Below are 25618 nucleotides of genomic sequence, written 5' to 3' on the forward strand. Positions count from 1 at the left end.
GTGTTTGAGTGGCAGAGACGAACACAAGCAGGGTGTTAGAAGTCTTCAAGGAAAACAGAATAAAAGGCCTTTGTGCCAGCAGGGTTCTGAAGGTGAATAGACAAGATGAAGGATTGCAGCAGAACCTGAAAGTGCACAAGGTAATTGCTGCAAAAGTCCCAAAGAGAAAACTTGGACTGTGGCGACTTTAGAGTTCTCTTTCAGGTACTAGCATCACATGAAAAATCAAGCCCTGCAGGGCTGGAGGGGGTTTCTTCCCTCTTTCAGTGGAAAGCATCACATTATTTATTCAGATTCCTCACAGTCAGGCGCTGAGACAAGCTCGTCCCACAGAGAGAGACCTGCTCTGCGATTCAGATGTTCTGTCAGGGGAGATGCGGAGTGGAGTGTGGAATCCCTGGAACTAATTCTCAGATTAACACCCACCAGTAAACCTGTAACAGGCTTTCTGTGTGCCGAGCCCTGAAAGGGAAATCAAATGTGAAACAAAACTTAAAATCCCATCCCACACAGCACAGACAAAACCTGAAAAAATAACTTCTTTAAAAGCACTCGAGTGTTTATCCTAGCAACGTCAGAAGCCCAGGGCCACGACAAGAGGGATTCTAGTTGTACAAGGCCCAGCCACCAGCTCTTGACACAGGCGATCTGCCAGACACTTTCCCGCGTGTCGTTCCGAGAGCCAGTCCAGTAAAACTGTGCAAACAAATGTCTGGACTGGAGGACACTGCAGACACAGCCTGCAGCTGCACTGAACTGCAAGAGAGAATCAACCTGGCTTTCTTATTGGCCTGCTCAGTTCTTACGCTTCCTCGGGTATATATACATGCTAAGTGTATATACAGTATGCATATTCTTTCTGCTCTGTGTCATCCCTTCTTGATTCAGTCCCTCTGCTACACAGCAGTCCTGCAACCCCACTGAACACACAGATCAGTGAAGGAAGGATTTGTGTCCTGTCTGTCAGCAGTCAGTGTGCTTGCAGTGTGGTCTGTCTGTGAGAGTTGTGTGCTGTGTGTGTGAGAGTGTGGTCAGTCGGTGAGAGTTGTGTGCTGTGAGTGTGAGAGTTTGGTCAGTCTGCTTGCTGTGAGAGTTGTGTGCTGTGTGTGTGAGAGTGTGGTCAGTGTGCTTGCTGTGAGAGTTGAGTGCTGTGTGTGTGTGAGAGTGTGGTCAGTGTGTTTGCTGTGAGAGTTGAGTGCTGTGTGTGTGAGAGTTTGGTCAGTCTGCTTGCTGTGAGAGTTGTGTGTTGTGTGTGTTTGCAGTGGGGTCAGTCTGTGAGAGTTGTGTGCTGTGAGTGTGAGAGTGTGATTAGTCTGTGTGAGTTGTGTGCTGTGTGTTTGTGAGAGTGTGGTCAGTGTGCTTGCTGTAAGAGTTGAGTGCTGTGTGTGTGAGAGTGTGGTCAGTGTGTTTGCTGTGAGTGTTGTGTGCTGTGTGTGTGACACAGGAGCTACTCAGTGGGATTGTAGTTGACAGGTTAGGAGCCGTCAGTAACCACAGCAATGAAAGCATCCTTCCCCCACACACTGCTCTGCAGAGCAAACCAGAATAGAGTTTTAAAGAAATTCCTCCAATAAACATTGCTGTACAAGCGCAGTAGATTTTGGTTTAGTTAAAGCACCGCTGTTGTGCCACAAGCAGTATCTGTATGACGCTAGCAGATCAAACGAGCCAAAAGCTTCAGTTCTGCTGATTACTTTGAAAGCACGACCCTTGGCTGGGAGCCGATACTGAATACAGTACAGCTGCTGCTGGTCAGAGCTGGGTAGGACTGGCAGGTGCAATAGTGTTTCCATTGGATCTCACCACGGGATTTGCCCCATTTAAGACTGTAGCAGCAATGAACTTGACACTGCAGTGGGGTGGTGAGTGAGAGGGGTTATAAAGTCTCCTCTGTGGTTGCTGTGGTTTTTATAGTTCTGGTCTGATTCTAATTTCAGATTCAGCCCCTCTCTGGACTGGTTTCTACCGAAAAAGTCTTGTCCATTCTGTAGTCATCGCAAGCCAGGTCTGACATTGTGAGAAACACACACAACGTGACAGGTTGTCTTCTAGCAGTGAGCAATACCAGGAGTCCTGCCAGCACACTGCCAGACCCAGGACAAAACCAGCTCCAGCAGCGTCTATCGTGAGGAAATTGTTCCTGACAAGTCTGCCTAATGCATTTGCTTAATTGTTTTTTATTATCACTGAACTGCACACGGCACAGTGACTGAGTGTGACGATTAGTTAACGAGGTCCATTCTGAGCAAAAAACTGGATGACAGCGCTTGTGAATGAAGGAGGGGGGAAACTGAAATGCAGAAACAGCAGCTATTGAATGGACTAATTGGATTAAAACTGCTTGTCTCTCGCCTGTACTGAACGATCATATTGTAGGACCAATGTAATTTAGTTTTATACAGAACAAGCAGGCTCATTGCAAGTGTTTAAAGACCAAGGTAAAGTAAAATAAAACCCCCTAATCATTTCTTTCAAAGGGAATAAATTGAACCTGTACAAAAATAGTTTAATACTTAACTACCAGTTGAATGATGTTCATATTTTGAATGTCAATTTATTTTTTCACACCAAAAACATCAGGTTCCTCAACAGTGGTTTCAAAGCATAAAAGCTTTGAAAATTTCATATTAAAATTACACAAATTGAGAAAGATTCAACACCTGATTGTTACGGAATATTAATGAGGACCCTATGCAGAATAATCAGGACGAACTTCAGAGGCGTAATCAATTAAACAGTCCGAGGTCCGAAAGCCGAAGTGATACAAACCTGTACGAAAGTACAAAATCAGAAGCGGAGCCGGAAGCCGAGAGTCTAAACCAGAACAATAGTCAAAGTACCAAAACAAAACCAGGAGACGTAGTCGGAGAACAAACCAGGGTCAGGAAGCCAAAAACCAAGACGTAACTAACCGCAGGAAGACGGGGGTAGCTCTAACCAGGAAACCCTCATACTGATCACCGGGGAGAGTGTGGAGCAGCATTAGATAGGCTGGGGTAAAAGGCTAATTGGGAACCGTGCTGGAATGCCAGGTGGAATGCCGAGTCCTCCGGGGGCGTGGCGTGACACTGATGAAATCAACACAGGATAAAATGATACACAGACGTAAATCTGATTCACCACAGCAAGTACAAAAGTAGATTCACTTGCACTGCAAACGAGACACGACTGTTTAAATATGTTGCATGATTTTATATACCGTGCTTAATTACAATATATAGCATCTATAACTTCTCAATGAAAATCTCAGACTTGTACTCCTCCTCTTGGGTTCAAAACCTGAACCCTAAATAGCCCTAATAAAGAGTGCCATTTGAACTCTTTAATTGCAATCTGTTCCTAAACCCGTAGGAGGTCAGCTTTTAACTATTGTGTTTCACAAGTCATTTAACACCTCAAGCTTTGGAGAGGAAAAGGCAGGTTTTGCAAAAATTCCAGCATCTTGTTGGTTCAGTTAGGTTTGTTTAAGCCTGATTGGTCCTTACCAATGAAGGACTCCTAATAATCCTGATCTCTACACTGGCTTCATCACTCTGTTCTCCTCTCCACTGAGAGCATGTGGAAACTAAATAAATATATATATATTTCTCTTCTCGTTACCTGAGCTGGTTCTCACTAGATGCCCTAGTCTGGCATAGGTTAGGGTATTCTGTGAAATGAGTGAGCCTGTCTTCACAGTCTCGGATTAATACCCATCTCCCATCTGAGCAAACAGCCCCAGGCCATTGTTTTCATGTGGCGATCCTTTGAATTCAGCTCAATTCCAGCACAGCATCACAGTGACACAGGGAGATGTCACACAGGAAGGGAAACAGAGACCTGACAGGCCTCCGTCTGAGCCTGATGCCCCCCCCCCCAGCCACCACTACACAAATAAGGAAATTTCTCAATCAACTGCACTTTGTCACGATAGTTTGGATAGTTTGTGCTGACTGGGGATTCACTGGGGTACAAGTGTCCATGGCCCTGTTTTGGTTTTCTATCCTAGTTTTCATTTCTAATTTGCCAAGTGATATTGGATTGCACACCTGTCCGATCAGCATTTTTCGGATCATTGTCCCGACTCCTCTGTCCGGGTGGGGGGGGGGGGTGAGGGAAGGGAAGACCTGCTCCTCTGGACCCGCCTGCCCACAGAGGCGAAACGAGCTCTGCAGCGACTCACAGCAGGGTCTGCACTGATTGGAGGAGAGGTGCGTCCCGCGCTGACATCAGCGCTAGCCTGCAGGAAGTCGCTGTTTCACTGTTCACAGCCCCACCCCCAGCACACCTGGGGAAATCCAGGACTTGGCCATTTCGTGTGAGAGACACTGTCGGCAGAGAAGAATCTTCTTTGTCTGAATTCTAACGTCACGCCCGGGAGCTGAAAAGCTATCCTCTGTAGCAGAGTCCCAACAGCAGCAGGTAAAGAAGGATTTTAAAAGCATTGCTGCTCTGTGCCGATATTTGTACCCCAGTTTCTGTCAGACAATGGACAGCTGTAATAGTCTGAAATCCATTCAAGAGACGCAGGACTGGAAAGGAATGTTTTTAGTACAGTTTGGCAAAGAAATCTTCTGGAGTTCGTACATGGTAACATGGCAGCAACGTGGGGAAAAATTCTGTAGCATGGAAATGATGCTTCAAAAGCCATCCTGCTGTAATATCAGGGTTTAGTACAGGCTTGGCCCCGTCTGCAGAGGCACAGGAGCAGTCCGTCACGCTGGGGAGGGAGGGGGAGACGACAAGCCATTACAGTGATTAGAGGTCTGGATTTGGCAGGTTTTAGACGGATGACTGTGACGACCTCACTCCAGGAGTGGGGCCTTTTCAGCCACCTGGTGTCTCCAGGTATCATCACCCACACCAGCCAGGACACTCTCATGAGTGGGCTCTGACAGGTGGGGTGGAGCCCATTCCTGTGCCTCTGCCCTGCTCAGCGGAAGCAGGACTGAACCTCGGGGAGGCTTTTTTGATTGCTGTTTCACCAAACTAGACCGCCACAGCGAACATGCACACACGTGTTTGATCAACGGCCTTCCGGCCCAGGAAGTATGCCACACAGTCGGAGAGACCCGGCTGTGACCTCTGTGGAGGAAGCCCTCTTTTAAAAAGGCCAGGATCCAGCAGCTCAGACTTTCAGCACAGCCGAGGAAGGGGTTAAAGCCACCCTAGATGTGAATATGTGAGCCCTGTATTGCTGGAGGTATTAAATATATTGTATGGCTTACAGCTGAGAAACAGCAACCCTCTCTCGCTCTCTTTACTTCTCTACTTAACTTAATTTGACTAAAACCCCTCTAATCCACATGGATAATCTGTCAAATGGTTCTCTCCCTCTCTCCTTCCTTCCCCCCTCGTCTCTCTCCTGTCTATCTCCCTCGTTTCTCCCCAGAACAACCCCCCCCCATCTCCTCCCCCTGCCCAGCGGGTGAGGAGGATGAGATAGAGCGGTCTGGTCCTATCCCAGTCGGCTTCAGTCCCTGTGGGACTCACCAGCTCCACCCGTCTCACGGCACCAGTCCCCTGGTTCTCAAGAGGACTGGCATCCAGGGGCTGCTGTGGCCAAGGACACTGAGGGGTATTCAGGAATGGGGATGGCAGTCTGGGGAACATGATGGGAGTCTAGGAATGGTGATGGGAGTTTAGGGGAGGTAATGGGACCCTAGGAATGGTGATGGGATCTAGGGCATGTGATGGGAGTCTAGGGAAGGTAGTGGGAGTCTAGGAATAGTGATGGAAGTCTATCTCATACTCAATGTACTCACAACCCATAACATCTCTCTTCTTTCTTAGTTGATTTTGTGTTCTTTCCTTCTCTATGTCTCTCTGCCTCGATGCCCCTCTGTTCTCTGTCTCTGCTGGCCCCCCTTCTCTGCCTCTTCTAATGTCTCCTCTCTTTCTGTGCTTTGTACTCTGCGCTCTCTCTCTCTGCGGCTCCTTATCTCCCTTCTCATTCCTCTTCAGCTCCAGCTGTGTGCTTGGCTGCTCCCTCTCTGTTGTGTGTCAGGTCTGATGATGTCAGACGAGTCCCTCTTCCGATCGGCCACTCAGCCTAGTGGAGAAGTCAAGAGACCGACTCTTAAAGAGCAAGGAGTCTGAGCGGCACAGCTTCAAACAACATCATGTGCTGCTCAGCTTGCTGTTTCCAAAACACACTCGCCTTTTCATTCCCTTTCAGTGCTTTACTTACACAAGCAGGTGTCTGAGCTTGCAAGCTCAGTGCAATCACTTCTAAAATGTCACCTTTCCATTGACTCTGCAAGTAATGTCTCGGAACCCTGTGTGCTGGATAGTGTGTCTCAGGAATTTGGACCCATAGAGAACTTAAACTATATCCACTTTATCCATTATTATTCAGACTGGTTGCCATTAACATCCATTTGCATGTTAATTCCTGTACGAATGTGTTCTTCAATGTAATTAAAAGGGAAGCACTGTTCTGATAACATGCATTGTTTTCCTTGAGTGCCGCAACACTGTTTGGGCTGTTAATCACAGATTCCAGCTGGTTTCCATGGGGAAAAGCCTGGGATCTGGACCACTGTGAGGTCATTCTGCCCTGCCTGCCTCAGAGGTGCTTCATCCAGTCCGTTTCAGACAGTAGAGGCGTTTCTCTGGCATCCGTATAACACCAACCTGCCCAGCCTCTGACCGTAAGCCTACTCTTACCAAAGTGCTTCATGTCAAAGGTCCTGGAAGCACATGGTAGGGCCTGTTCTACTCATCCTCCGCTACATATCTGGGACGAGGGTGAAATCACGTAAGGTGTGGCCCTGTCTTGCACCCTGTGCTTCTGAGACAGGCTCCTGGTTGTCGCAGCTCTTACCAGGAATATGCATCTTCCTCCTGCCATGAGAATGGGATGGATAGGTGAGATGGGGTGCTGTTAGTACAAACAAGCAATTGGTCTTTATCAGCATCGGGTGGATCAAAATCCCGAGGATCTGGTAGACCTCCGCCGGAATCGCCAGGGATTCCCGGTGTTCTCCCTTCAGCCCGTGTTTCCTGTTCTGTCCTGGGTCTGTGGCAGATCCCCCAGATCAGCTACGCCTCCACGGCCCCGGAGCTGAGCGACAACAACCGCTACGACTTCTTCTCCCGCGTGGTGCCGCCGGACTCCTACCAGGCCCAGGCCATGGTGGACATCGTCAAGGCGATGGGCTGGAACTACGTCTCCACGCTGGCCTCCGAGGGCAACTACGGCGAAAGTGGGGTGGAGGCCTTCATGCAGATCTCCCGCGAGGCAGGTAGCGTAGCTCAGGGGTACCCAGGCTGTCTCAGCTTTACCACTGACCCCACACTGACTGTGTCCCCAACTTTACCACTGACCCAACCCTACTGTATCCCCAACTTTACCACTGACCCAACCCTAACTGTGTCCCCAACTTTACCACTGACCCGACTCTAAATGTGTCCCCAGTTTTACCACTGACCCAACCCTAGATGTGTCCCCAACTTTACTCCAGCCTGCATTGACCCACCTTCCCACTTGACCCCAACTCTCTCGCTGTCTTTTCTTCCCAGCACTGGCGGCTGGTTGTTTGTCTCTCCTGAGTGTTTTGTTTTGTACGAATATGCGTCAAGGCTAATGACTGCAGATGTGAAGAGGAAGTAAACACAGTAGCTGTATTTCTTAAAGCTTTCACTGCATCCTCTCCCATCCCACGTCCAGGGTGACTCATTTTCAGGTCAGTTTATGGAAGTGGATAGACTGCAGATGTAATCAGAGCCAGAGAATAATGAAAAGTGACTGTCGAGCAATGAGTGTATCTAGACCAGCATCTGAGAGGTTTTTGAGTGAAGGTTCCACAGCTTTTCCCTGGCAGGACAGTAACAGGTCAGGACGTCCATCTCTTCTCCCCCCTTTTAACAAAGAAATGTCTCCTTCTTCCTGGTGACCAACCATTAACATCTCCGGGTGCATCCATTCCAGGTGACATCTCCAGGTGGAGCCAATAACACCTGTGGTTTATCTGCAATCGCTTTTTGGATTGTTTCACCTGAGAATGTGGTGCTGACTGATCATCACTCTGTCCAGAGAGGATGCACCTTGAGAATTTAAAAGTCAAGCAGTGACTGAACTCTTAGTCCGGTAGGAGAATTATATGTTCCGAGAGGCTGAACAGACTCTTTCTCCCACTCCTGCACAGGCAGCTATAGAGAACCTATTTCGGCAAATGTTTAGAATGATCTTTTATTGTATTATGGCTGCATATGAGGAACCATGCAGTAGATCCCCTTGATTCTATACATTCAGTATGTCAGAGATGTGTCACATAGTGTATCACTGCCTTGTAACACAGGCTGCAAATCCCTGCAAATGCATTTGGTAAGACCCCATTCATGGGCGACCCAACCATTGTGAGCCACCGGCGAATGGGTGCATACAGAACCTTTGTCTACTCTGCACACAATTCTATTCCTGCAGCAATACCTCCAATTGTCTTGGAAGTCAGAAGAAACGTCAGCATTGAATGAAGCAAAGCTATTTTAGAGTATTCTACTGTAATCCCAACAATGGGATTTTGCTCCTTCTGGGGCATCTGTTGTTTATGCTTCAGTGGATATCTACTGCGCTCTTCCTAGAGGGACAATCTTGCAGTGCCTTTTTATACGACATGTTGCTCCTTTGAGGCACAAGCAGTCATTATTCAAGGAGGGGTAATGGAATCAGCTTAGGAAACTGAGAATAATGCAAGAGGAGAACCGGGCCTCTGTGTTGTTTCACCACAGGGCAGAATTTCTTCTGTATCAGAACACGTGGAGCATCTGTCGCTTCACTGGAGAACACAAAGCTAGAATGGCCCATTTCGGATCCCCTCTTCCTCCAGTAAAAGAGCTGATCAAATCCACAAAATTATTTTTCCATCACGCATGTCGTCCGCATTTATTTGTGCTCCCTGTCCCGCTGTGCGGCTGTCCCATCCCCCAAGGAGGCACTTGGCAGCAGGGAAAGAGGCTGTAGCATCGAAATGACGTCACCCAGTGTGCAGATCTACTTTCTTAGGGCTGTCCTGCACTGTACTGTGGTCCAGACCGAGAAGAGTGGGACTAACGTGGAGTTCTCTATTGTGACAAGAAAGCAAGACGCACGCTTTTAAGCCCACTATAATCGATTTGACTCTCAGCATTTTGACTCAGAAGAGCCTTCATCAGAACATGCAAACTGGCCAAGCCTGACAGGTCTTGCAACAAGCAGACAGCTCTCTCCAGCCCCTTAAATCACTAAAGAGTCTTATGAGGTGTCTTGGCATGTTCCCAGCCCAGTGAGAAGCCTAACAGAGATGCCAGAGCTGTCTCTCGTCAAAAGGAGGGCGCAGAGCCGGAGCATGCCCCATTCCCTGTCCCTCTGCAGGACAGCGGGAACAGAACACGCTCAGATACATTACCTGCCACAGCAGACAAGCCCCTCTATGTGTCCCGAGTCTCCTGCCCGTGCCTGCTTCGCCGGAGGTGTTGCAGTGTGTAATGATAATTAATGGGAGGAAAGGGTTTTAGAAAGAACTTCCCGCGGTTTAATAATTCATTGTCGGCGCCTCTTCATATTTTTCATAGTTTGTGGGCAAATTGCTCATGGCAGCCAGTTCCAATGCACACACCTCCTTTCATGGTAATGCACCACCTTAAATTGTAATAAATCCATTACATGCTACATTGCTTACATCTGCTCCTTGGTCTTCAATCCCACCTCAGAATCGAAGACTTGGTCATTCTTTCAACATGCCCTTGTACGTTCCTTTTGGTCTCACACTCCCACATCGCATCAGGGATCATGGCCATCCTTCCGAAGACAGAGCCTCAGTAAGGAAGGAAGAGGTCTTCAGTGGTCTGCCTTGGCAGTCTGGCTATCCCTCACATGTTCTGTCGGGGTCTGCACGTGCTGGGGTCTCTGGGGGTCTCCTCTCTCAGCCTCTGGGGCTTGGTATGGAAGCATGCAGTGGGGGGACCTGTCTGTCACGCCAGACCCTGGCAAGCCTCCCAGGCCGAGTGACAGCGGTATCCGCGGCCTGTACAGCCCGCGAGCGGCAGAGGACTCGTGTTGCACCAGGGGGCTGGCCAAGAATAGACACGCAGCGAAGAGGCGCTCTTGAACGAATCCGCAGAGTGGGAGAATAGCAGAGCTTGAGCGCAGAGAGTGTGATAATCCCCCCCTCCCTCCCCACCACAACTGTGCAGCATGTGTCCATGCTCATTTCCCCTGTGAACCGGACCCTCTCCTGCAAAGGACAAGCTGCTCTCCATCCACTGCCTGTCACGAACAGTTCTTTCCGGCCCCTGTGCAGACGACACGATCCAGAATTGTGAGGAAACGCTGGGGAAAAAGTCATGCAGGAGAGGGTACGGAGACAGGGGGCGTGGCCAAGGGGTGCAGGTGTCCAGGGGGAGTGAGTCCGGGGCGAACAGTCCATGAAGAAATCCAAACGGGTCATCCAAGACAGAAGAGTCAGTCCAATGCCAGAAGATCAATCCGAGGGAATTAAAACCATGAACCGGGTCGGGACTGGCGGGGGGGGATCAGGAACAGAAGGTTGAGACCATGACGGAGCCAGACGCAGCAGGACCCGGGCTCTCACGAAACGGGATTCAATGAGGAGCCTCGAGTGACGCCTGCGTCTGGCTTTTAAGGTGGAACTAAAGAGGGGCTGGAATAAGGAACAGGTGCAGGTAATGGGGCAGAACAAGGAAGGGCTGGAGCGCCCTTAAGAGGAGGAGTAGCGATCGTGACACTGCCATGAAATCAGCAAGAGTGCCGCACGCGTCTTGGAGGTGCATTCAGAATTATCCACCCGGTTGCTTGACTCTTCTTTCGTCTTTGTGAAAGAATGATTTTCTTCCCCCGGTGTAGCAGGGGAACGGGAGTGTACTCAGGACCTGGGCCCCTCTAGTCTGGCTCGGAGGGGATGGAGCTCAAGTGTCCAAGATTCTCGTCAGGACAGACCTGAGGCCCACTTCAAGCCCAGCTCAGAAACGAGGACGTAGAGAAAAGAAGTGGAAATTCCGGGCAGCTGCTCCGCAGGAGCTTGCTCAGTGTCCCGGTCCGATTGCTGGGACAGACTCCCTGGGATCTCCTCGGAAGAGCCAGCACGACCGCTGGGCAGAAGGGACTCCTCTGCTTCCTGACACTTTTGATGTGAAACAGCTCGAAACTGCCAGTGGCCTCACGCTGTCTCCAGGGAGAAAATGGCCGTCATGCGAGTTTGTAAATCAGTTCACTGATTCCTAAATCAATCTGATTTTGGTTCAGTTTTGGTCCATTAATTTATTAATTCCTCCCTTGAAGAAACACAATATCAATATGATACAAAACAACATGTAATGAGAAAGGGATGGATGAGCTCTTTGGCCCCATTAACGGTTAGCTAATGGTCCAAACAGCCTCGTTTGGACCCCTTCTTGGGTCTGAATTGTAAATGATGGTGTTTTCAGTATTTGCTTTCTCTCTGCTTCTGTCCCTGGGGTGTGTGGAAGGTGGGCTGTGCATCGCCCAGTCCCTCAAGATCCCCCGGGAGCCCAAGCCGGGCGAGTTTGACAAGATCATCAAGAGGCTGATGGAGACGTCCAACGCACGCGGCATCATCATCTTCGCCAACGAGGACGACATCAGGTGGGGCTCCGACCTGGGGGGTCCCCGCTGAGGGGCTATCCCCAGAGGACATCGCGCCCAGGCAGGACTCCAAACCAGGATATCCTGAAGAATCTGGATCGGGGAACTGATCTGCTAACACTTAGAGTGTAAAACGATACTCCAGCACTTTCTAAGTTCCTGGGAAGGGCCCTGACTTTGCAATTATTGCCAATACCTACCTGCCAATTATTAATTACTCATAGCTAATTGACTGCTAATCATTTCATTAATATTACTTCTGATAATTGGATTGATGAGCAAGGTTCTAAGTTGACATATTAATAGCGACTTCATGGTCGCCGAAGGACTTTTTAACTCAGAAATGAAGGTTTCCAGATTGGCCTGTCCGTCTCTGTTCTGTGTTAATATTCTAGACCTCTCAGCAGGAGTCAGGGCTCTGGCACTCATTCCATCGGCCTGTTTCTCCATTGGCTGGACAGCAAGCCAATCAGCTCTTTCTCCTCTGCTGTGCAGGCGTGTCCTCAAGGCAGCGAAAAAGGCCAACCTGACGGGCCACTTCCTGTTTGTGGGTTCAGACAGCTGGGGTGCCAAGATCTCACCTATTCTAGACCAGGAGGACGTGGCAGAGGGCGCTGTCACCATATTGCCCAAGAGAGCCTCCATCGAGGGTAGGACAAGGCTATCCATCTGCAGTACGGCACAGGCAATTGTAAAAGACACCAGCTCAGCTTCCTATTTACAGACACGGAAAGGTTTATTCCTCTGTGCTACTGTATATGTGCTTTATTTTAATCGATGTGCCATTAATGGAAGATTAGTTTAACCTATTAGAGGGTAATGGCTTGTTTGTCAGCAGTGTGGCTTAGAGCAGAGAGAGGTGATGGACTGGATTCCTGCGGGGGGCCCAGTGTCTATCTGGTTCTGTTCTACTCCAATTGGTATATTTATTTGACTGCACAATTGTAACACCTCAAACCAGGCGCTGGGGAGTTTATAGGGAGTTTTATAGTTTTTTTATATAATGAAATGAATGTCTTCCCCAATTAACTGTAGAGAACTTAAAGAAAAATCCTTTATATAATAATTAATCGTTCAATCGACCCAAGTCAATTGTTCGATCGACCCCTCAGGCTGGAACAGGAAACAGGACACCAGGCCCTGCAGGAATGAGACTCCTAGCTTAGAGCACCTTATGTCAGCTATTACTGGCAGCTGGAGGCAGCCAAGGGCTTATCTGACATGACTTCACCAACCTGCTTAGCTTGCACGTTCAAAACACCATAGAGATGTAAAATGTCACAGTACATCTATCACTCAATTGGACAATCCTGTTCCCGGAGGGTGTCTTAACGCAGATTTTAAAAACCTAAACCAGCTCATTATTGGCTTAATGGGAGCAATTTAACAGCTTCTCAGCTGTCCTAGAGATTGAAAACCTAACAACAAATGATCTCTTAGTCCAGGGCCAAGTCTGCCCAGCCCCAATCCATCAAGAGGATAAGTTAAAATTCTTGAACACAGTAGATCTGCCTTTTCATTTTTCAATTGGTTTTGTAAAACAACTTAGTCCTTTATTTTCTGCTGTAGAGGTCAAATACACCTATTTACAGTACAGCTACGTCTGTGTGATCATGGAGGTTTCCGCTGTGTTTCTAAGAAGTGTGTTGAATTTGGAGAGGGGAAGGAAAAAAGCTGTGTGAACACGGACACACACCTTTCACCCTCCTCTCAGAGTGCCTGCTGAAGGAACCCAGCCAGTCTTGCCTTTGTGTCTGCGGCACAGGGTTCGACCAGTACTTCACCACCCGCTCCCTGGAGAACAACCGCAGGAACATCTGGTTCGCGGAGTTCTGGGAAGACGACTTCAAGTGCAAGCTGACCAGACCGGGCATCAAGCTGGAGAACGGCAGGAAGAAATGCACAGGTGAGCACACCTGGAGGAAGAGTCTTGCCTGAGTCCCCCGAGCCTGCAGCCTCGCTCTTCTTCAGAGCTGCTCTCCGGGTGCCTGAGCAGGGTTCGCAGCTTCCCGACCTGACAGCTGGGCCACGAGGGGATACAACTAGGTCTGGGTAGCGCACACTTTGAGGTGACCACTTTCCAGCTGGACAGTGTTTAGCTCTCCAGGGGGTGGTGTTGAGGAGGGGAGAGGTTCTCTCACAAATACATTTTCCCTGTATTTTCATTTTCTGTAGCTAGTCTGGCCACTTGCCCCACATCGACAGGGTGTGGAGTAGTGGTGAAGGCTGTGGGCTTGTAACAGATCAGGGGTGAGGCACAGCTCTTCTGCCCTTGAGCAAAGTCCATCACTCTGGCTGCTCCACCGAAGTCCCAGCTGTGTGTAACAAATGTATGTCAGTCTGGCGTAAACCAAGAGGTCTACATTAAACTACGTATGAAATGAGTACTATAATGGGATTACTTCACCACATTACTATTTCAAATTATTAATAATGCTATCAAGAAATGGGTCTTGCTTTACTGTCTGTGTCCTGGAAATGACACATAATCCAAAATAGGGGATGCTCTCAGTACAACTGACCCATCTGGTAGCCTTGTTTCTGTCCTGGCAATGCATTTTGTTTGATCCTGTGTTCTGTAATCATGGTCACAAAATCCTGGCTTCTTTTAAAACTGATCTGCTCTCCCAGATCCAGACCTTAGAAGGAGAAGGTTAATTCTGCTTATTAATTTGTCGACCTTGCAAATGGCCTGTGAAACAAAGAGCTAGCATTTTCGTCTTTGTGACTTTTGCTGGCATAAGCCTAAGAAAGGCCAGAAATGTTTTTACAAGAACAGGCACTCCAGAGTCACAGACGTATTCTTGATCATTAGACTCCTGAAGCCTGTTGTTTTCTGCCTGAGAACAGGCACTGTACTAGAATTTGCATTGGAAAGAAGCTTGAAGGCCTCTTGCTAGCCTGCTGTGAGAGAAGCAGACTGGGGCTCCACTCCATTGATCCTGTTATAATTCCCACTAATGCCCTCTATGCCTACGGGACGTGGCACCGATTATGGAGCATTTAAATCAGCAGTGTTAACTCGGTTCCGGTGCACAGATTTATGATATCAACTTCTCTCTACGTTTTACCCCCTGTTCTGTGGAAGTGGCCCTTCGTAATAACGTCAGCGCTGAAGCCATCAAAGATGGCGTGTCAGCAGGAGAGTGGAAGAAGAGGAAGCACATGCATCCTCAGACACGTGTGCTTGTCAGGCCACCTCGCCCACGGCTTCCCCCTGTGATCGCACTGCTCCGACAGGGGCCCACAGCAGCTGCAGGAGGACAGGTGCAGTCCTCAGCGATGACGCTTCAAGCTCACCGGCCTCTGGCAAGCCACTGCAGCTGCTGTTATGTTGCAGGCTGATGCCCTGGCAAGTCAAACCCCAGCAAGCTTCTATCTTCGCAGAAGGAGGGGGTGGGGGATGTTTTCTGACTTTCCTCCTCTCCCTCACCCAGGGGAGGAGCGGATCAGCCGGGACTCTCCGTACGAGCAGGAAGGGAAGGTGCAGTTTGTGATCGACGCGGTCTACGCCATGGCCCACGCCCTGCACAGCATGCACCTGGACCTGTGTCCCGGGGCGGCGGGGGTTTGTGACAAGATGGACCCCATGGAGGGCAGGCTGCTGCTGCAGTACATCCGCAACGTCAACTTCAACGGTGAGCCGCCAGCCCCTCACTTCCCACAGACTCCACCGGGGGGCGCTTTCAGAGCAACATGCCCTCTGCCACAATCTGCAGTCACAGGGGTCAGGGTGGCAAAGAGAATCAATGCACAGTGGAAAACACCTAATGCTATGTTTAAGCAAGGTAATACCACAGTAAAAAAACTGTGCATATGCCATGCCATGCTGTGATACACTATAGCACTTTTAGCTTAATACTGGTATTTTCTTACATTTCTGACAGCACAGAGATTTGTTTTTGCAAAATACCCCGGTTTGGGAATACCCTGGCTTTCCTGTGGAATTAACAAAGATGTAAAAGCTGGTTTTGCTCACCATCGGAGCTTTTCAGTGAGGTAGGAGAGACACCAACAGCTCGAACCAGCCCCGGAGAGCAGGTGACAGATAACAGCCGCAGGTGAACAAGCTGACTGGGCGTCAGGCTCGGAAGTGATCTCAGACACCTCCCAGAGGCCCGAAGGCATTCTGTTAACAAAAGACAATGATGAGCCAACGGTCTCTCCCAGCACCACATGCCCATGCACACTGACTGAACGTTTTAAAGAGTTACCTTTATACTTGTAAATCCCCTCTTAGACTGACTGCATAGGTTTCAGGTTTAATCCAATAGTATTACAGATGTATTGCAATATTCTAATCTCCTAGAAAACTCCATTACATTGTGTTACACTGGGCAGAGTGGTCTGACAAAGTGCAAGACCCAGCAAAAAGCTGATGGAATAAATAAAAAAAAAAGAGGCAGTAGGTTTAGACAGAGCAGATAAGGCACAGGGTCACAATGCAGGCAGCTCTTTGGAGACCCAGTTGTGCAGTAAAGATAGGTACGGTGAATGATGCTGACAAAATGTCCTGCAGTATGAATGGGTATGAATGTAAGTCGCTCTGGAGAAAAGTGACAGGCAAATACGTTAATAACAATTAACGTGAAGCAGCAGGGGGGAAAGACAAAATAGGAGTCAGGAGACCAAAACACTGAGTTTCCAAATATGTCAGCTAAAAATAGTGTCGTGACGACAGCCCATTGGATAGTAAAGAAATGTTAATCCGACTTTTGGCGTCAGAGTCATATAATCTCCCCTTTGCTTGCTCTGGGTTAGTGGCTTTTCTAGCACATGGTGAGGGAGCAGAGCTGTCAGGGGGGCAGTGTGTCAGGCTGAGCCAGCCTGCAGAGAGCTCTGCACAGCCGCCTCTCCAGGCCCAGACCCACTAACCCCCCGGCTGCTGAGCAAGACAGTGCCTCAACACTCCTTTAAAATCCTCACCACGTTGAGTCAGCGTCCGGGATCCAGACCCCACTGTCTTAACGCATGAGATTCACAGTCCGCGTGTTCTTGTTTTACTTCCCAATTTTTTATCTTGTGCAGCCTCCTGAGGTCTGGACCTTTGACAAGCTCTGCTTCATACAGTTGAAAGAACTGGAACAGGGCGTCTGAAACTCTCTTCTTCTGTGGCCAGGGGGGCACTCAGTGGGGTGTTTTAGAGAGGGTTGCATGTTTCAAACAGACACAGCAATGCTGTAGAGGAGAGATTATTCAGGCACTAAGAAAGGAGTGCCTTATCACTGTTATATTTAATGGAGTGTAGGAACAGTTCAATGATCTGCATAATTCCAGCTGAAGCTCAGACAGTAGCTCAAGAGACTGCTTTTTAGAGTGGCTTGCAAAGGATGAGGAGGCTCCGTTTCGAACGAATGGTCGCTGTGCTGCCAACAGCTCGTCTTTACAGATGTGATCAGACCAGTAAGATTGCACTGTACTGCACAGAGGTCAAGCAGTGTCCCCAGTGGGATTTTGGGAAGCTCTGCACTGGGAATTAGTCCGCCCCTCCTTTCTTGGCGTAGCCAAGCAGAAAGTGCTTTTACGAACATGACACAGACATTGAGAAGAGTTCTGCTTCAAGATCGTGTTGCTGCCTGACTGATCAGTGCAATAACTGTTTCAGCAGAGTGAGGCGGAGCTGCAGTGCAGTGAAGAGCATTCTTTACTATAGATATGCATTTTCCACTCCGTCCTGCAAAGCTTATTAAATGAACGTAAAAATACGTCACCAAACCTGAAGCTGACTTTTAACAACAGCGGCAGCCTGTCTGAACCCAGTACACTGAACCCAGTTTCACCCCAGATCTGAGCAACCAGAGCTTATTGTCTGGGACTCGGCTACTGATCTCTTTTCCCAGTTGAAAGCTTCCCATTTCTCCATTGCTGCCATGTGACACAGCTCGAAGGGAGCTTCACCCCTAGCACACAGGTTGTCAAAGAGATGTTGTTCTCCATTGAGATATCTGGTGTAAGAAAGGGTTCTAAGCCACAAACAGCAGGCTGAAAGCACCTGGAGAGGCCAGAACACAACAGTGTCGTTTTATTCGTAGTTCAAGTAGGGAGCTGCATCAGCATGTGTAGGCTGCAAAGGAACAAGTAAAGGTTTAATCCAGGCTGAAAAGAGAAGAAAAGAAAAACACAACGTTTCGGCTGTGGAGCCTTCTTCTTCGACACCCGAAGAAGGCTCCACAGCCGAAACGTTGTGTTTTCTTTTCTTCTCTTTTCAGTAAGGAATGTTGTTTTATGCCTGGGTTTTCTATTGAAATCAAATCACACAAGCCATTGTGAATAAAAAAGCAGATTACTATTGATTTAGATTTAGAATGAATGTGTTTTTTTTCCATTACGCCTCTCATTATTCAGTGAAAAAGTAAAAAGGCCCCAGGATTTCACCTTCAACAATGTGGCTAGCCAGCTTGCTCCACGCCCCCACAGCCCTTTGTGTAAAGGAAGTGCCGCCTCTGCTCAGTTTAAGTGCACTTCCTCTGGTTCACGCTTGATGCTGAAGAAGACCTCTGGATTGGCTTGCCCAGTCCCCTGGAGGGTTTAAGGGCAGGACATCCCTCTGAGGATATGGAATACGTGGTTCAGCGCCAGGACACTCTGTGCAATTTACAGTCCATGGTGCCATAATACCGCACAGCGGTTGTGTCAGACAGCACACGTTCCCCCCGCAATGTTATCCCAGCCCTCGGAGACAAGCGCTCCCTGGTTCGCTCTTGTCAGATCGTATAAGGAAGTTCCTCTCTTTTCTCCACTGGAAGTCAGCCTGAAGCAAGAGGGAGCTAGGGGGAGCTGCATTAATACTGAGAAAAACTGAATGTCTCGCTGTGTCTGTCACCCAGCCAGATGACGCCAAGCAGAAAGTGCATTGAATTCCCATTGGAAGACATTGCTCTAGATAAACTTCAGCAACAAACCGCTGCCTGCACCCCCAGTGCCCATGGCCTCACTGTGATACACTAGCAGAGGTGTAATAATAGGAAATGTACAGTATGTACTTCTAGTCTGTGTTTGCTCATTGTTTGCAATCAGCATTGTCAAGGAGACACACATCAGTGCAGGTGAAGGGATGCAAAACACTGCACCAACAAGCTGGGCGGAAAAAAACACAAATAAAGCTGTGCTGAAATTCAGAATGAATAATGCCCGGGCATCAGCATTCACGTCTGCAGGGCAGCCATGACCAAGCGGGCTATTGCCTGGCAAGGGGCTCGGGCTGGGATTTGCTTTGTTTAGTGGGTCAGGGAAGAGCAGCGATCCCGGGGGCAGCAGCCTGCAGTGTGTGTGTGGGAGCAGCAGGGGAGACAGAACCTGAGCAGCCAGTCTCTGGTCATGTATAATGCAGCGAGGCGGAGAGAGTGCACAGATCTCTCAAGCCCAGCCGCTGTCCCCGGGGCAGCCTCTCCTTCTGTGAGCTCGCCTCTCTGTGAAGCCTCCAGTTCTTCTCCTTCTTATTTAATAGAAAAGCTCCGTTCCACTCCAGCCGACTTCCGTGGAGAAGCTCTTCCATGGGGGCTGTCCAGCTCCGCTGGGTCACGGCTGGGTCTGCCGCCGCCAGCGCTGAAACCACTGCCTGGAGGGCGCTGGGATGCACAGGCCCGCAGTTTGCTTTAGTTTTTATTGCTGCTCACACTGGCTGCTCTGGTGCATGAGAAAGCAAGACCTGCGGCCAGCAGTCTTTCTGTGTTTCAGTTTGGATTCTTTAGCTTAAAGTCAGGAAAGCAGGCTAGCGGAAAGGAAATTCTGCCGTGCCCACTGCGCTGTAACACGGAGCCCCTGGGGGTTAAAGGGCAGATTGCACAGAATCCCCAGGTGTCACCAGGCGTCTGCGGGGTTTCGCTGTTCGGTCTAAGAGTCTTTGAGGATGTAACATCAATCTGCCCCTGTCCCCCAACAAAATCGGAGTCTACCTTTCCAGAATCTCTACCTAAGAAACCTGGTGCCCTTCGTGATTGTCCTTAGAGCTCCCTCTTGCAGGTGTGTCACACCAGCTCACTCCTCAGACAGGCAGATGAGGACACACACACACTCACAGGCACGTGGAGATGAGTGCAGCATGGAGCAAGGAGGAAACCAGTGCCAGCCCTGGTGCCCTCAATCCCTCTGCCCAACAGGCCAGGCTCATTAAGACATTTGAGGGAGACACCTTTAAAGCATTCTCCAAAAGCCATCTGCCTCATGAGGTGGCCCAGAAAACATTCCTGGAGACATTTCTTTATAAGAAGTAAGGATGAACTCACCGAGAAAACATCCAGTAATTTACACACTTGCAAAAGCATGCAACAATGCACGAACACTACATTATTACACGACACTCTCATTAATTACACCGCCAGCGTTTGGGACACCAAACCCAATTAACCGTAACTTTGGCAATCCCAGAATTCACTGTGGGCCTGCACGAGAGTGTGGTGGCATGGCTTTAGCGGGCCGGCCCTGTCTCGGCACGGCCTCACTGGACCTGTGGCTGTCTCTGTGTGTGCAGGCAGCGCAGGCACGGGCGTGATGTTCAATGAAAACGGCGATGCTCCTGGGCGCTACGATATCTTCCAGTACCAGCTGTCCAACACCACCCTGCCAGGGTACAAAGTCATCGGCCAGTGGACCAACCACCTGCGGCTCAGTGTAAGTCCCAGAGTTTTATCTGCACCAATGGTTTCGGTTTTAATTTGTGTGCTTCATCCTCAAAGGCAGGCTTCCTTCACTTCATCACTGGGTTACTTTACCAAAGAGAAGCGTTCTCTGCTATCCTTAGCTTTTTAAAGGGTTTCCCTGTAGTTTCCACCTGTGTCCTCTTGTTAAACTTTCTCTGTTGACTCTGGAGGAGTCTGCTGAGTTGAATTCGTCTGTGTCAGTGTGGGACACTCCCTGCAGACTAAAGAGACTCAGCTCCTCCGGCCTGCCAATGTGGGACACTCCCTTCAGACTAAACAGACTCAGTTTCTCCAGCCTGTCAATGTGGGACACTCCCTTCAGACTGAAGAGACTCAGTTCCTCCAGCTTGTCAATGTGGGACACTCCCTGAAGGCCTGGAATGAGTCTTCTTTGGATCGATTCCATAGTAACCTTAGGTTTTCTCTATTATGGTGCCCAAGATTGCTCATGCTGTTCTATACGAGGTCTTGTTAGTAAGTTTTACAATTTTGTCCTTCTGTGCCCACGTTGTCGCCAGAATCTAGATCTGGATCTTTTAGCTTTCTAACTTTTCCTCTTCTCAATCACTTGAGCAGAAAGAGAACATTAAAATCGAAATTGAGTTTCTGTGTGTATTAGCTTTCAAGTTGTGTTGCATTGCTATCATTTAATATAGCCCAACCCTGTACTGCATTATTGAACCTGATAATAATTGACAATGGATAATAATTGATCATCACTATAGCAAACTGTTACAGTTGTAGCGGAGCTGGTGTGGTGATGTCAGCGCCCTCACTGCGCGTAGCAGAGTCCTCGGCTGCCTGGGCTGGGGGGTTCTCCTTTAGCTCATGTGGTTGGTGCCCTGTGGCGTTACGCCGGAGACCCGGGTTCGCGCCCCAGGTGTGGGGGCCAGAACGGGCGGCGGGGGGCACGACCCCGTGCGGAGCTGTGACTGTCACATAGTGGACTGGACAGTGTACAGGCTAAGTGCCCCAACCGTCTGTACTGTGCTTAGGGAAGGCTTTGTCAATAATGCAGGCACTCTCACATTTCACATTGTTACAACCACAGTGTGAGGCTGTGTGGGGGGAAAATACAACTGAATACTGTTCTGGAAGGATTGAACCCAAACTACCAAAAACAGTGATTCACTCAGGATGCTCTGTCATTGTCTTACCCAGTTAATTCTGCTTAGTTGACTATAACTGCAACTTGTACTGATGTGTGCTGTCCAAACGTCTGGAACTAACAACGTTTGCATTTCACTATGTAAAATATTTTTTAAATCAATTTCCCAGTGCCCGATGGGCCTTTACACTCAACCTAATTTCTGTGTCTCTCTCCAAAGCTTTTCCTCCTCAAATCTTTTCGAAATTTTAATCTCCAACTTTGAAACTCGGTTTATCTGTGCCTGGTGAGAGTGTTCCACTTGCAGAGGGACACCCGTTGCGTTGAAAAAAGAAATCGTGAGAGTCCAGGGGCTGTCCAGTGACTTGGTAGATAGTGCTGCTGCATCACAGCTCTTGGGTTCTGGGTTTGTTTTTGGACTGGGTACCGTCTGTGTGGATTTGCATGTTCAGGCCCTTATTCACATGGGTTTTTCAGTGCAGTAGATGCCCCCAGTTTCCTCCCAGCTCCCACAGATGTGCCAGTTGGACTGAGTGGTAGCTGTCACTGCCCCAGGGTCTCTCCCTTGTTTGCTTGTTACAGGACCAAACAGAAACGAAACGAACAGAAACAGAAACTAATCTAAACCTCCTGCAGCTGCTGTTATTATATGTGCATACATTATGCCTTGGTTGAGCATTCATTTCTTACAAAAATATCCACCCATCCATTTTCTAACTGCTTCATTCAGTTCAGGGTTGTAGAGGAGCCAGAGCCTATCCCAGCAAGCAACAGGTGCAAGGCAGGGTACACCCTGGACAGGACGCCAGTCCATTACAGGGCACACACACACACATACACTTACACCAGGGCCAGTGTTCCCAGAAGCCACTTAACCCAACAGTGTGTCTTTGAACTGTTGTCTTTCCGCAAACCGGGAAAGATCATGCAAACTCCACACAGACAGCACCTCTGGTCCAGAATTGAACCCAGGGCTCCAGCGCAGCAAAGCAGCACTGCTGACCACTGCACTGTCATGCCGCCCTTAGAAAAATATTTCATGTTCATTTCTCTGCACTGCTGTTGTACACTGGGGTCCAGCGTTAGGAACAGCCCAGTGTCTCTCACCCCTTCTCCCTCTCTGCAGAAATTTAATACATGATAGCTTTTAATATCAAATCTGTCTTTCAGAGATTGTGAATGCAGACTGTGGGTGTTAACTGCCCCCTGTGTCTCTGCAGCTCCCCTGTGCAGTGGGGCAGAGTGTGTGTGTTAACTGCCCCCTGTGTCTCTGCAGCTGCGCTGTGCAGTGGGGAAGAGTGTGTGTGTTAACTGCCCCTGTGTCTCTGCAGCTCCCCTGTGCAGTGGGGAAGAGTGTGTGTGTTAACTGCCCTCTGTGTCTCTGTAGCTCTGCTGCCCAGTGGGGCGGAGTGTGTGTGTTAACTGCCCCTGTGTCTCTGCAGCTGCGCTCCGCAGTGGGGCGGAGTGTGTGTGTGCTATTAAACCCTCCTCTTCCTCCCCGCTCTTCCTCCCAGGTGGAGGAAATGCAGTGGTCGGGTGGGGAGCAGCGGGTGCCTGACTCTGTCTGCAGCTTCCCCTGCCAGCCGGGCGAGAGGAAGAAGATGGTGAAGGGGGTGCCATGCTGCTGGCACTGCGAGCTGTGCGATGGCTACCAGTACCAGGTGGACGAGTTCTCCTGCGAGATGTGCCCCTTCGACATGCGGCCCACGGAGAACCGCACGGCCTGTCGCCCCACGCCCATCATCAAGCTGGAGTGGCACTCCCCCTGGGCCATGCTGCCCATGTTCCTGGCCATCCTGGGCATCCTGGCCACCACGTCCGTCATCGTCACTTTCATCCGCTACAACGAGACGCCCATCGTGCGCGCTTCGGGCCGCGAGCTGAGCTACGTGCTGCTGACGGGCATCTTCCTCATCTACGCCATCACCTTCCTGATGATCGCCGAGCCGGGCGCCGTGGTCTGCGCCTTCCGCCGCCTCTTCCTGGGCCTGGGCATGTGCATCAGCTACGCCGCGCTGCTCACCAAGACCAACCGCATCTACCGAATCTTCGAGCAGGGCAAGAAGTCCGTCACCCCCCCGCGCTTCATCAGCCCCACCTCCCAGCTGGTCATCACCTTCATCCTCATCTCCATACAGGTGAGGGCGCTCAGGTGTGCCAGCAGCGCCAGGCAGCGCCAATACTTATTTCAGCTTTGCGGCGGGCTCCACGTGCTGAGGCCAAGGCCAGAAAATGGCTTTATTGTAAATTGTCAGTGATGCACTAATTCAGGTGTCACTGTAAGGGATGTACGAGTGGCACAGTGGTCCAGTGGTCAGTGTTGCTGCCTTGCAGGACTGGGCCCTGAGCTGAATTCCTGTGGGTGGAGTTTACTTTTGCGTTTCATCATCATAGTTCCGTACACTTATATAGCTCTTTTCTGGACACTCCACTCAAAGCTTTTTTTACAGGTAATGGGGAATCCCACTACCACCAGTGTGCAGCTCCCACCCGAATGATGCACCAGTCCTCTCCCCTCACACCAGCTCTCAGTGGGGAGGAGAGCAGAGTGATGAAGCCAGTTCAGAGAGGGGGATTATTGGGAGGCCATGATTGGTAAAGGCCAGAGGGGAAATTTGTCCAGGACACCAGCGTTACAGCCCTACTCTTTCTGAGAAATGTCCTGAGATTTGTAATGACTGCAGAGAGTCAGGAGCTCAGTTTTACCTCTCATCTGAAGGACAGGGCACCTTATTACAGTACAGTGTCCTCGTCACTATACTGGGGCATTAGGACCCACACAGACCGCAGGGTGAGCGCCTCCTACTGGCCTGTATGTTTTCCTCCCACAGTCTGAAAAAATACTTGTAGTTTACCTGGCTTGTGGGAAAACTGGCTTTGATGGGAGTGTGCGTGTGTCTGTGTCTGTGTGTGCCCTGTGATGGACTGCTGTCCCATCCAGGGGAACCCGGCCCTGAGCCTTGTGCTTGCTGGGATGGGCTCTGGCTCCCCCATGACCCTGTGTTGGAAGAAGTGGGAAGAAAATGGGTGTTAGTTTACATGTCTTTTACGTATTCTTAAAGCCCACCTTGTAGCCTGATCGGGACAGATCTCGGAAGCTCAGCAAGGCTGAACCTGGTCTGTACTGGGATGGGAAACATCTGAGGAGAACCAGATTGCTGCTGATGAGAAGATGTTAATGGACCAGTAGGTGGCGCTCTTCCCCCTGGTCCTGGATTTCCAAATCAATCCCCAGTTGGGTGACGTACACAGGAGGCGCCGCCCTTCAGATAGGACATTATACTGAGGTCCTGACTGACCCGACCGTGCAGATGGCTGCACAGTGGTATAAGAAACAAGACAGATTCACCCCTTGACTGCACACTCCTGCCAGCTCAGCAATGTCACAAAGGCTGCTGTTGCAAGACCTTTCACAGGCGCAAGGAGAGCTGTGCATCTCCATATTCATGAACCAGCCAGAGAAAGGGACTGCGGAGTACAAACTGATGCTCAGGAGCACAGACTGCTGAGGCAGCCAATGCAGCAGGAGTGACATTTAAAGTTTCCCTTAAAAGCGTCTGAGACCTTTTCAAATCCATCCTTAATCACAATGATTAAACAGCCCATTCTGATATTTACGTTGATACTGTGTGCAGTAAATCCATGACAAACCCAGGGCATTTCGGTAGTCAGTCTTTGAAGTCCTTAGCCATGCCTCCCTTGTGCTCAGCGCAGGAGTGCAAGCCCGGGGGACATACCCACTGCTGTGAGTTTTTCCAAAAGTGCTGAGACTCCAGGAAAGTTGGATGGAGGAACCTTTCTGCAGAATTATGTGGTAGCTACAATAGAATATGGATTATATGGATGTTAGAAAAGATTCTGCTTTGAACATAGGAACATAAGCAAGCTTACAAACAGTAGGAGCTCATTCGATGCATTTAGCCGGTTTGGTAGGTAGTAGCTACTGTAGGTGTGGTAGCTCTGTGGCTAAAGATCTGCGCCTGTGGCTGGAAGGTTGCCGGTTTGTATCCCGTGGCCGGCAGAGGAATCCTACTCCGTTGGGTCCCTGAGCAAGGCCCTTAACCCCAACTGCTCCAGGGGTGCTGTATAAATGGCTGACCCTGTGCTCTGACCCCAAGCTTCTCTCCCTGTCTGTGTGTCTCATGGAGAGCAAGCTGGTTCTATACAAGAAATTGTACATGGCCAATAAAGTGATCTGATCTTACGTTTCTTTCTTAATGAAGGAAATTAACCAGTAGACCAGCTGTGGTCATACAGTATTGGAGGTGTATAGACGCACACCACCTA

The 25618-nt window shown here is 49.5% G+C and overlaps 1 protein-coding gene across 2 annotated transcripts in view; it reads left to right on the plus strand.

The window, feature by feature from the left end:
• Positions 1 to 25618, plus strand: part of grm6a (glutamate receptor, metabotropic 6a) — a 57245-nt gene that overhangs the window by 20366 nt on the left and 11261 nt on the right. For both annotated transcript variants that reach the window (XM_088623765.1, XM_088623764.1), the window contains exons 3-9: positions 7010 to 7226; positions 11449 to 11584; positions 12080 to 12234; positions 13350 to 13490; positions 15022 to 15222; positions 20055 to 20194; positions 22846 to 23469. In XM_088623765.1, the coding sequence (XP_088479891.1) occupies positions 7010 to 7226; positions 11449 to 11584; positions 12080 to 12234; positions 13350 to 13490; positions 15022 to 15222; positions 20055 to 20194; positions 22846 to 23469 (1614 nt within the window). The remainder of the gene's footprint in view (positions 1 to 7009; positions 7227 to 11448; positions 11585 to 12079; positions 12235 to 13349; positions 13491 to 15021; positions 15223 to 20054; positions 20195 to 22845; positions 23470 to 25618) is intronic.

Source organism: Lepisosteus platostomus, chromosome 3 (assembly GCF_059453375.1).
Source record: "Lepisosteus platostomus isolate fLepPlt1 chromosome 3, fLepPlt1.hap1, whole genome shotgun sequence".
NCBI lineage: Eukaryota > Metazoa > Chordata > Actinopteri > Semionotiformes > Lepisosteidae > Lepisosteus > Lepisosteus platostomus.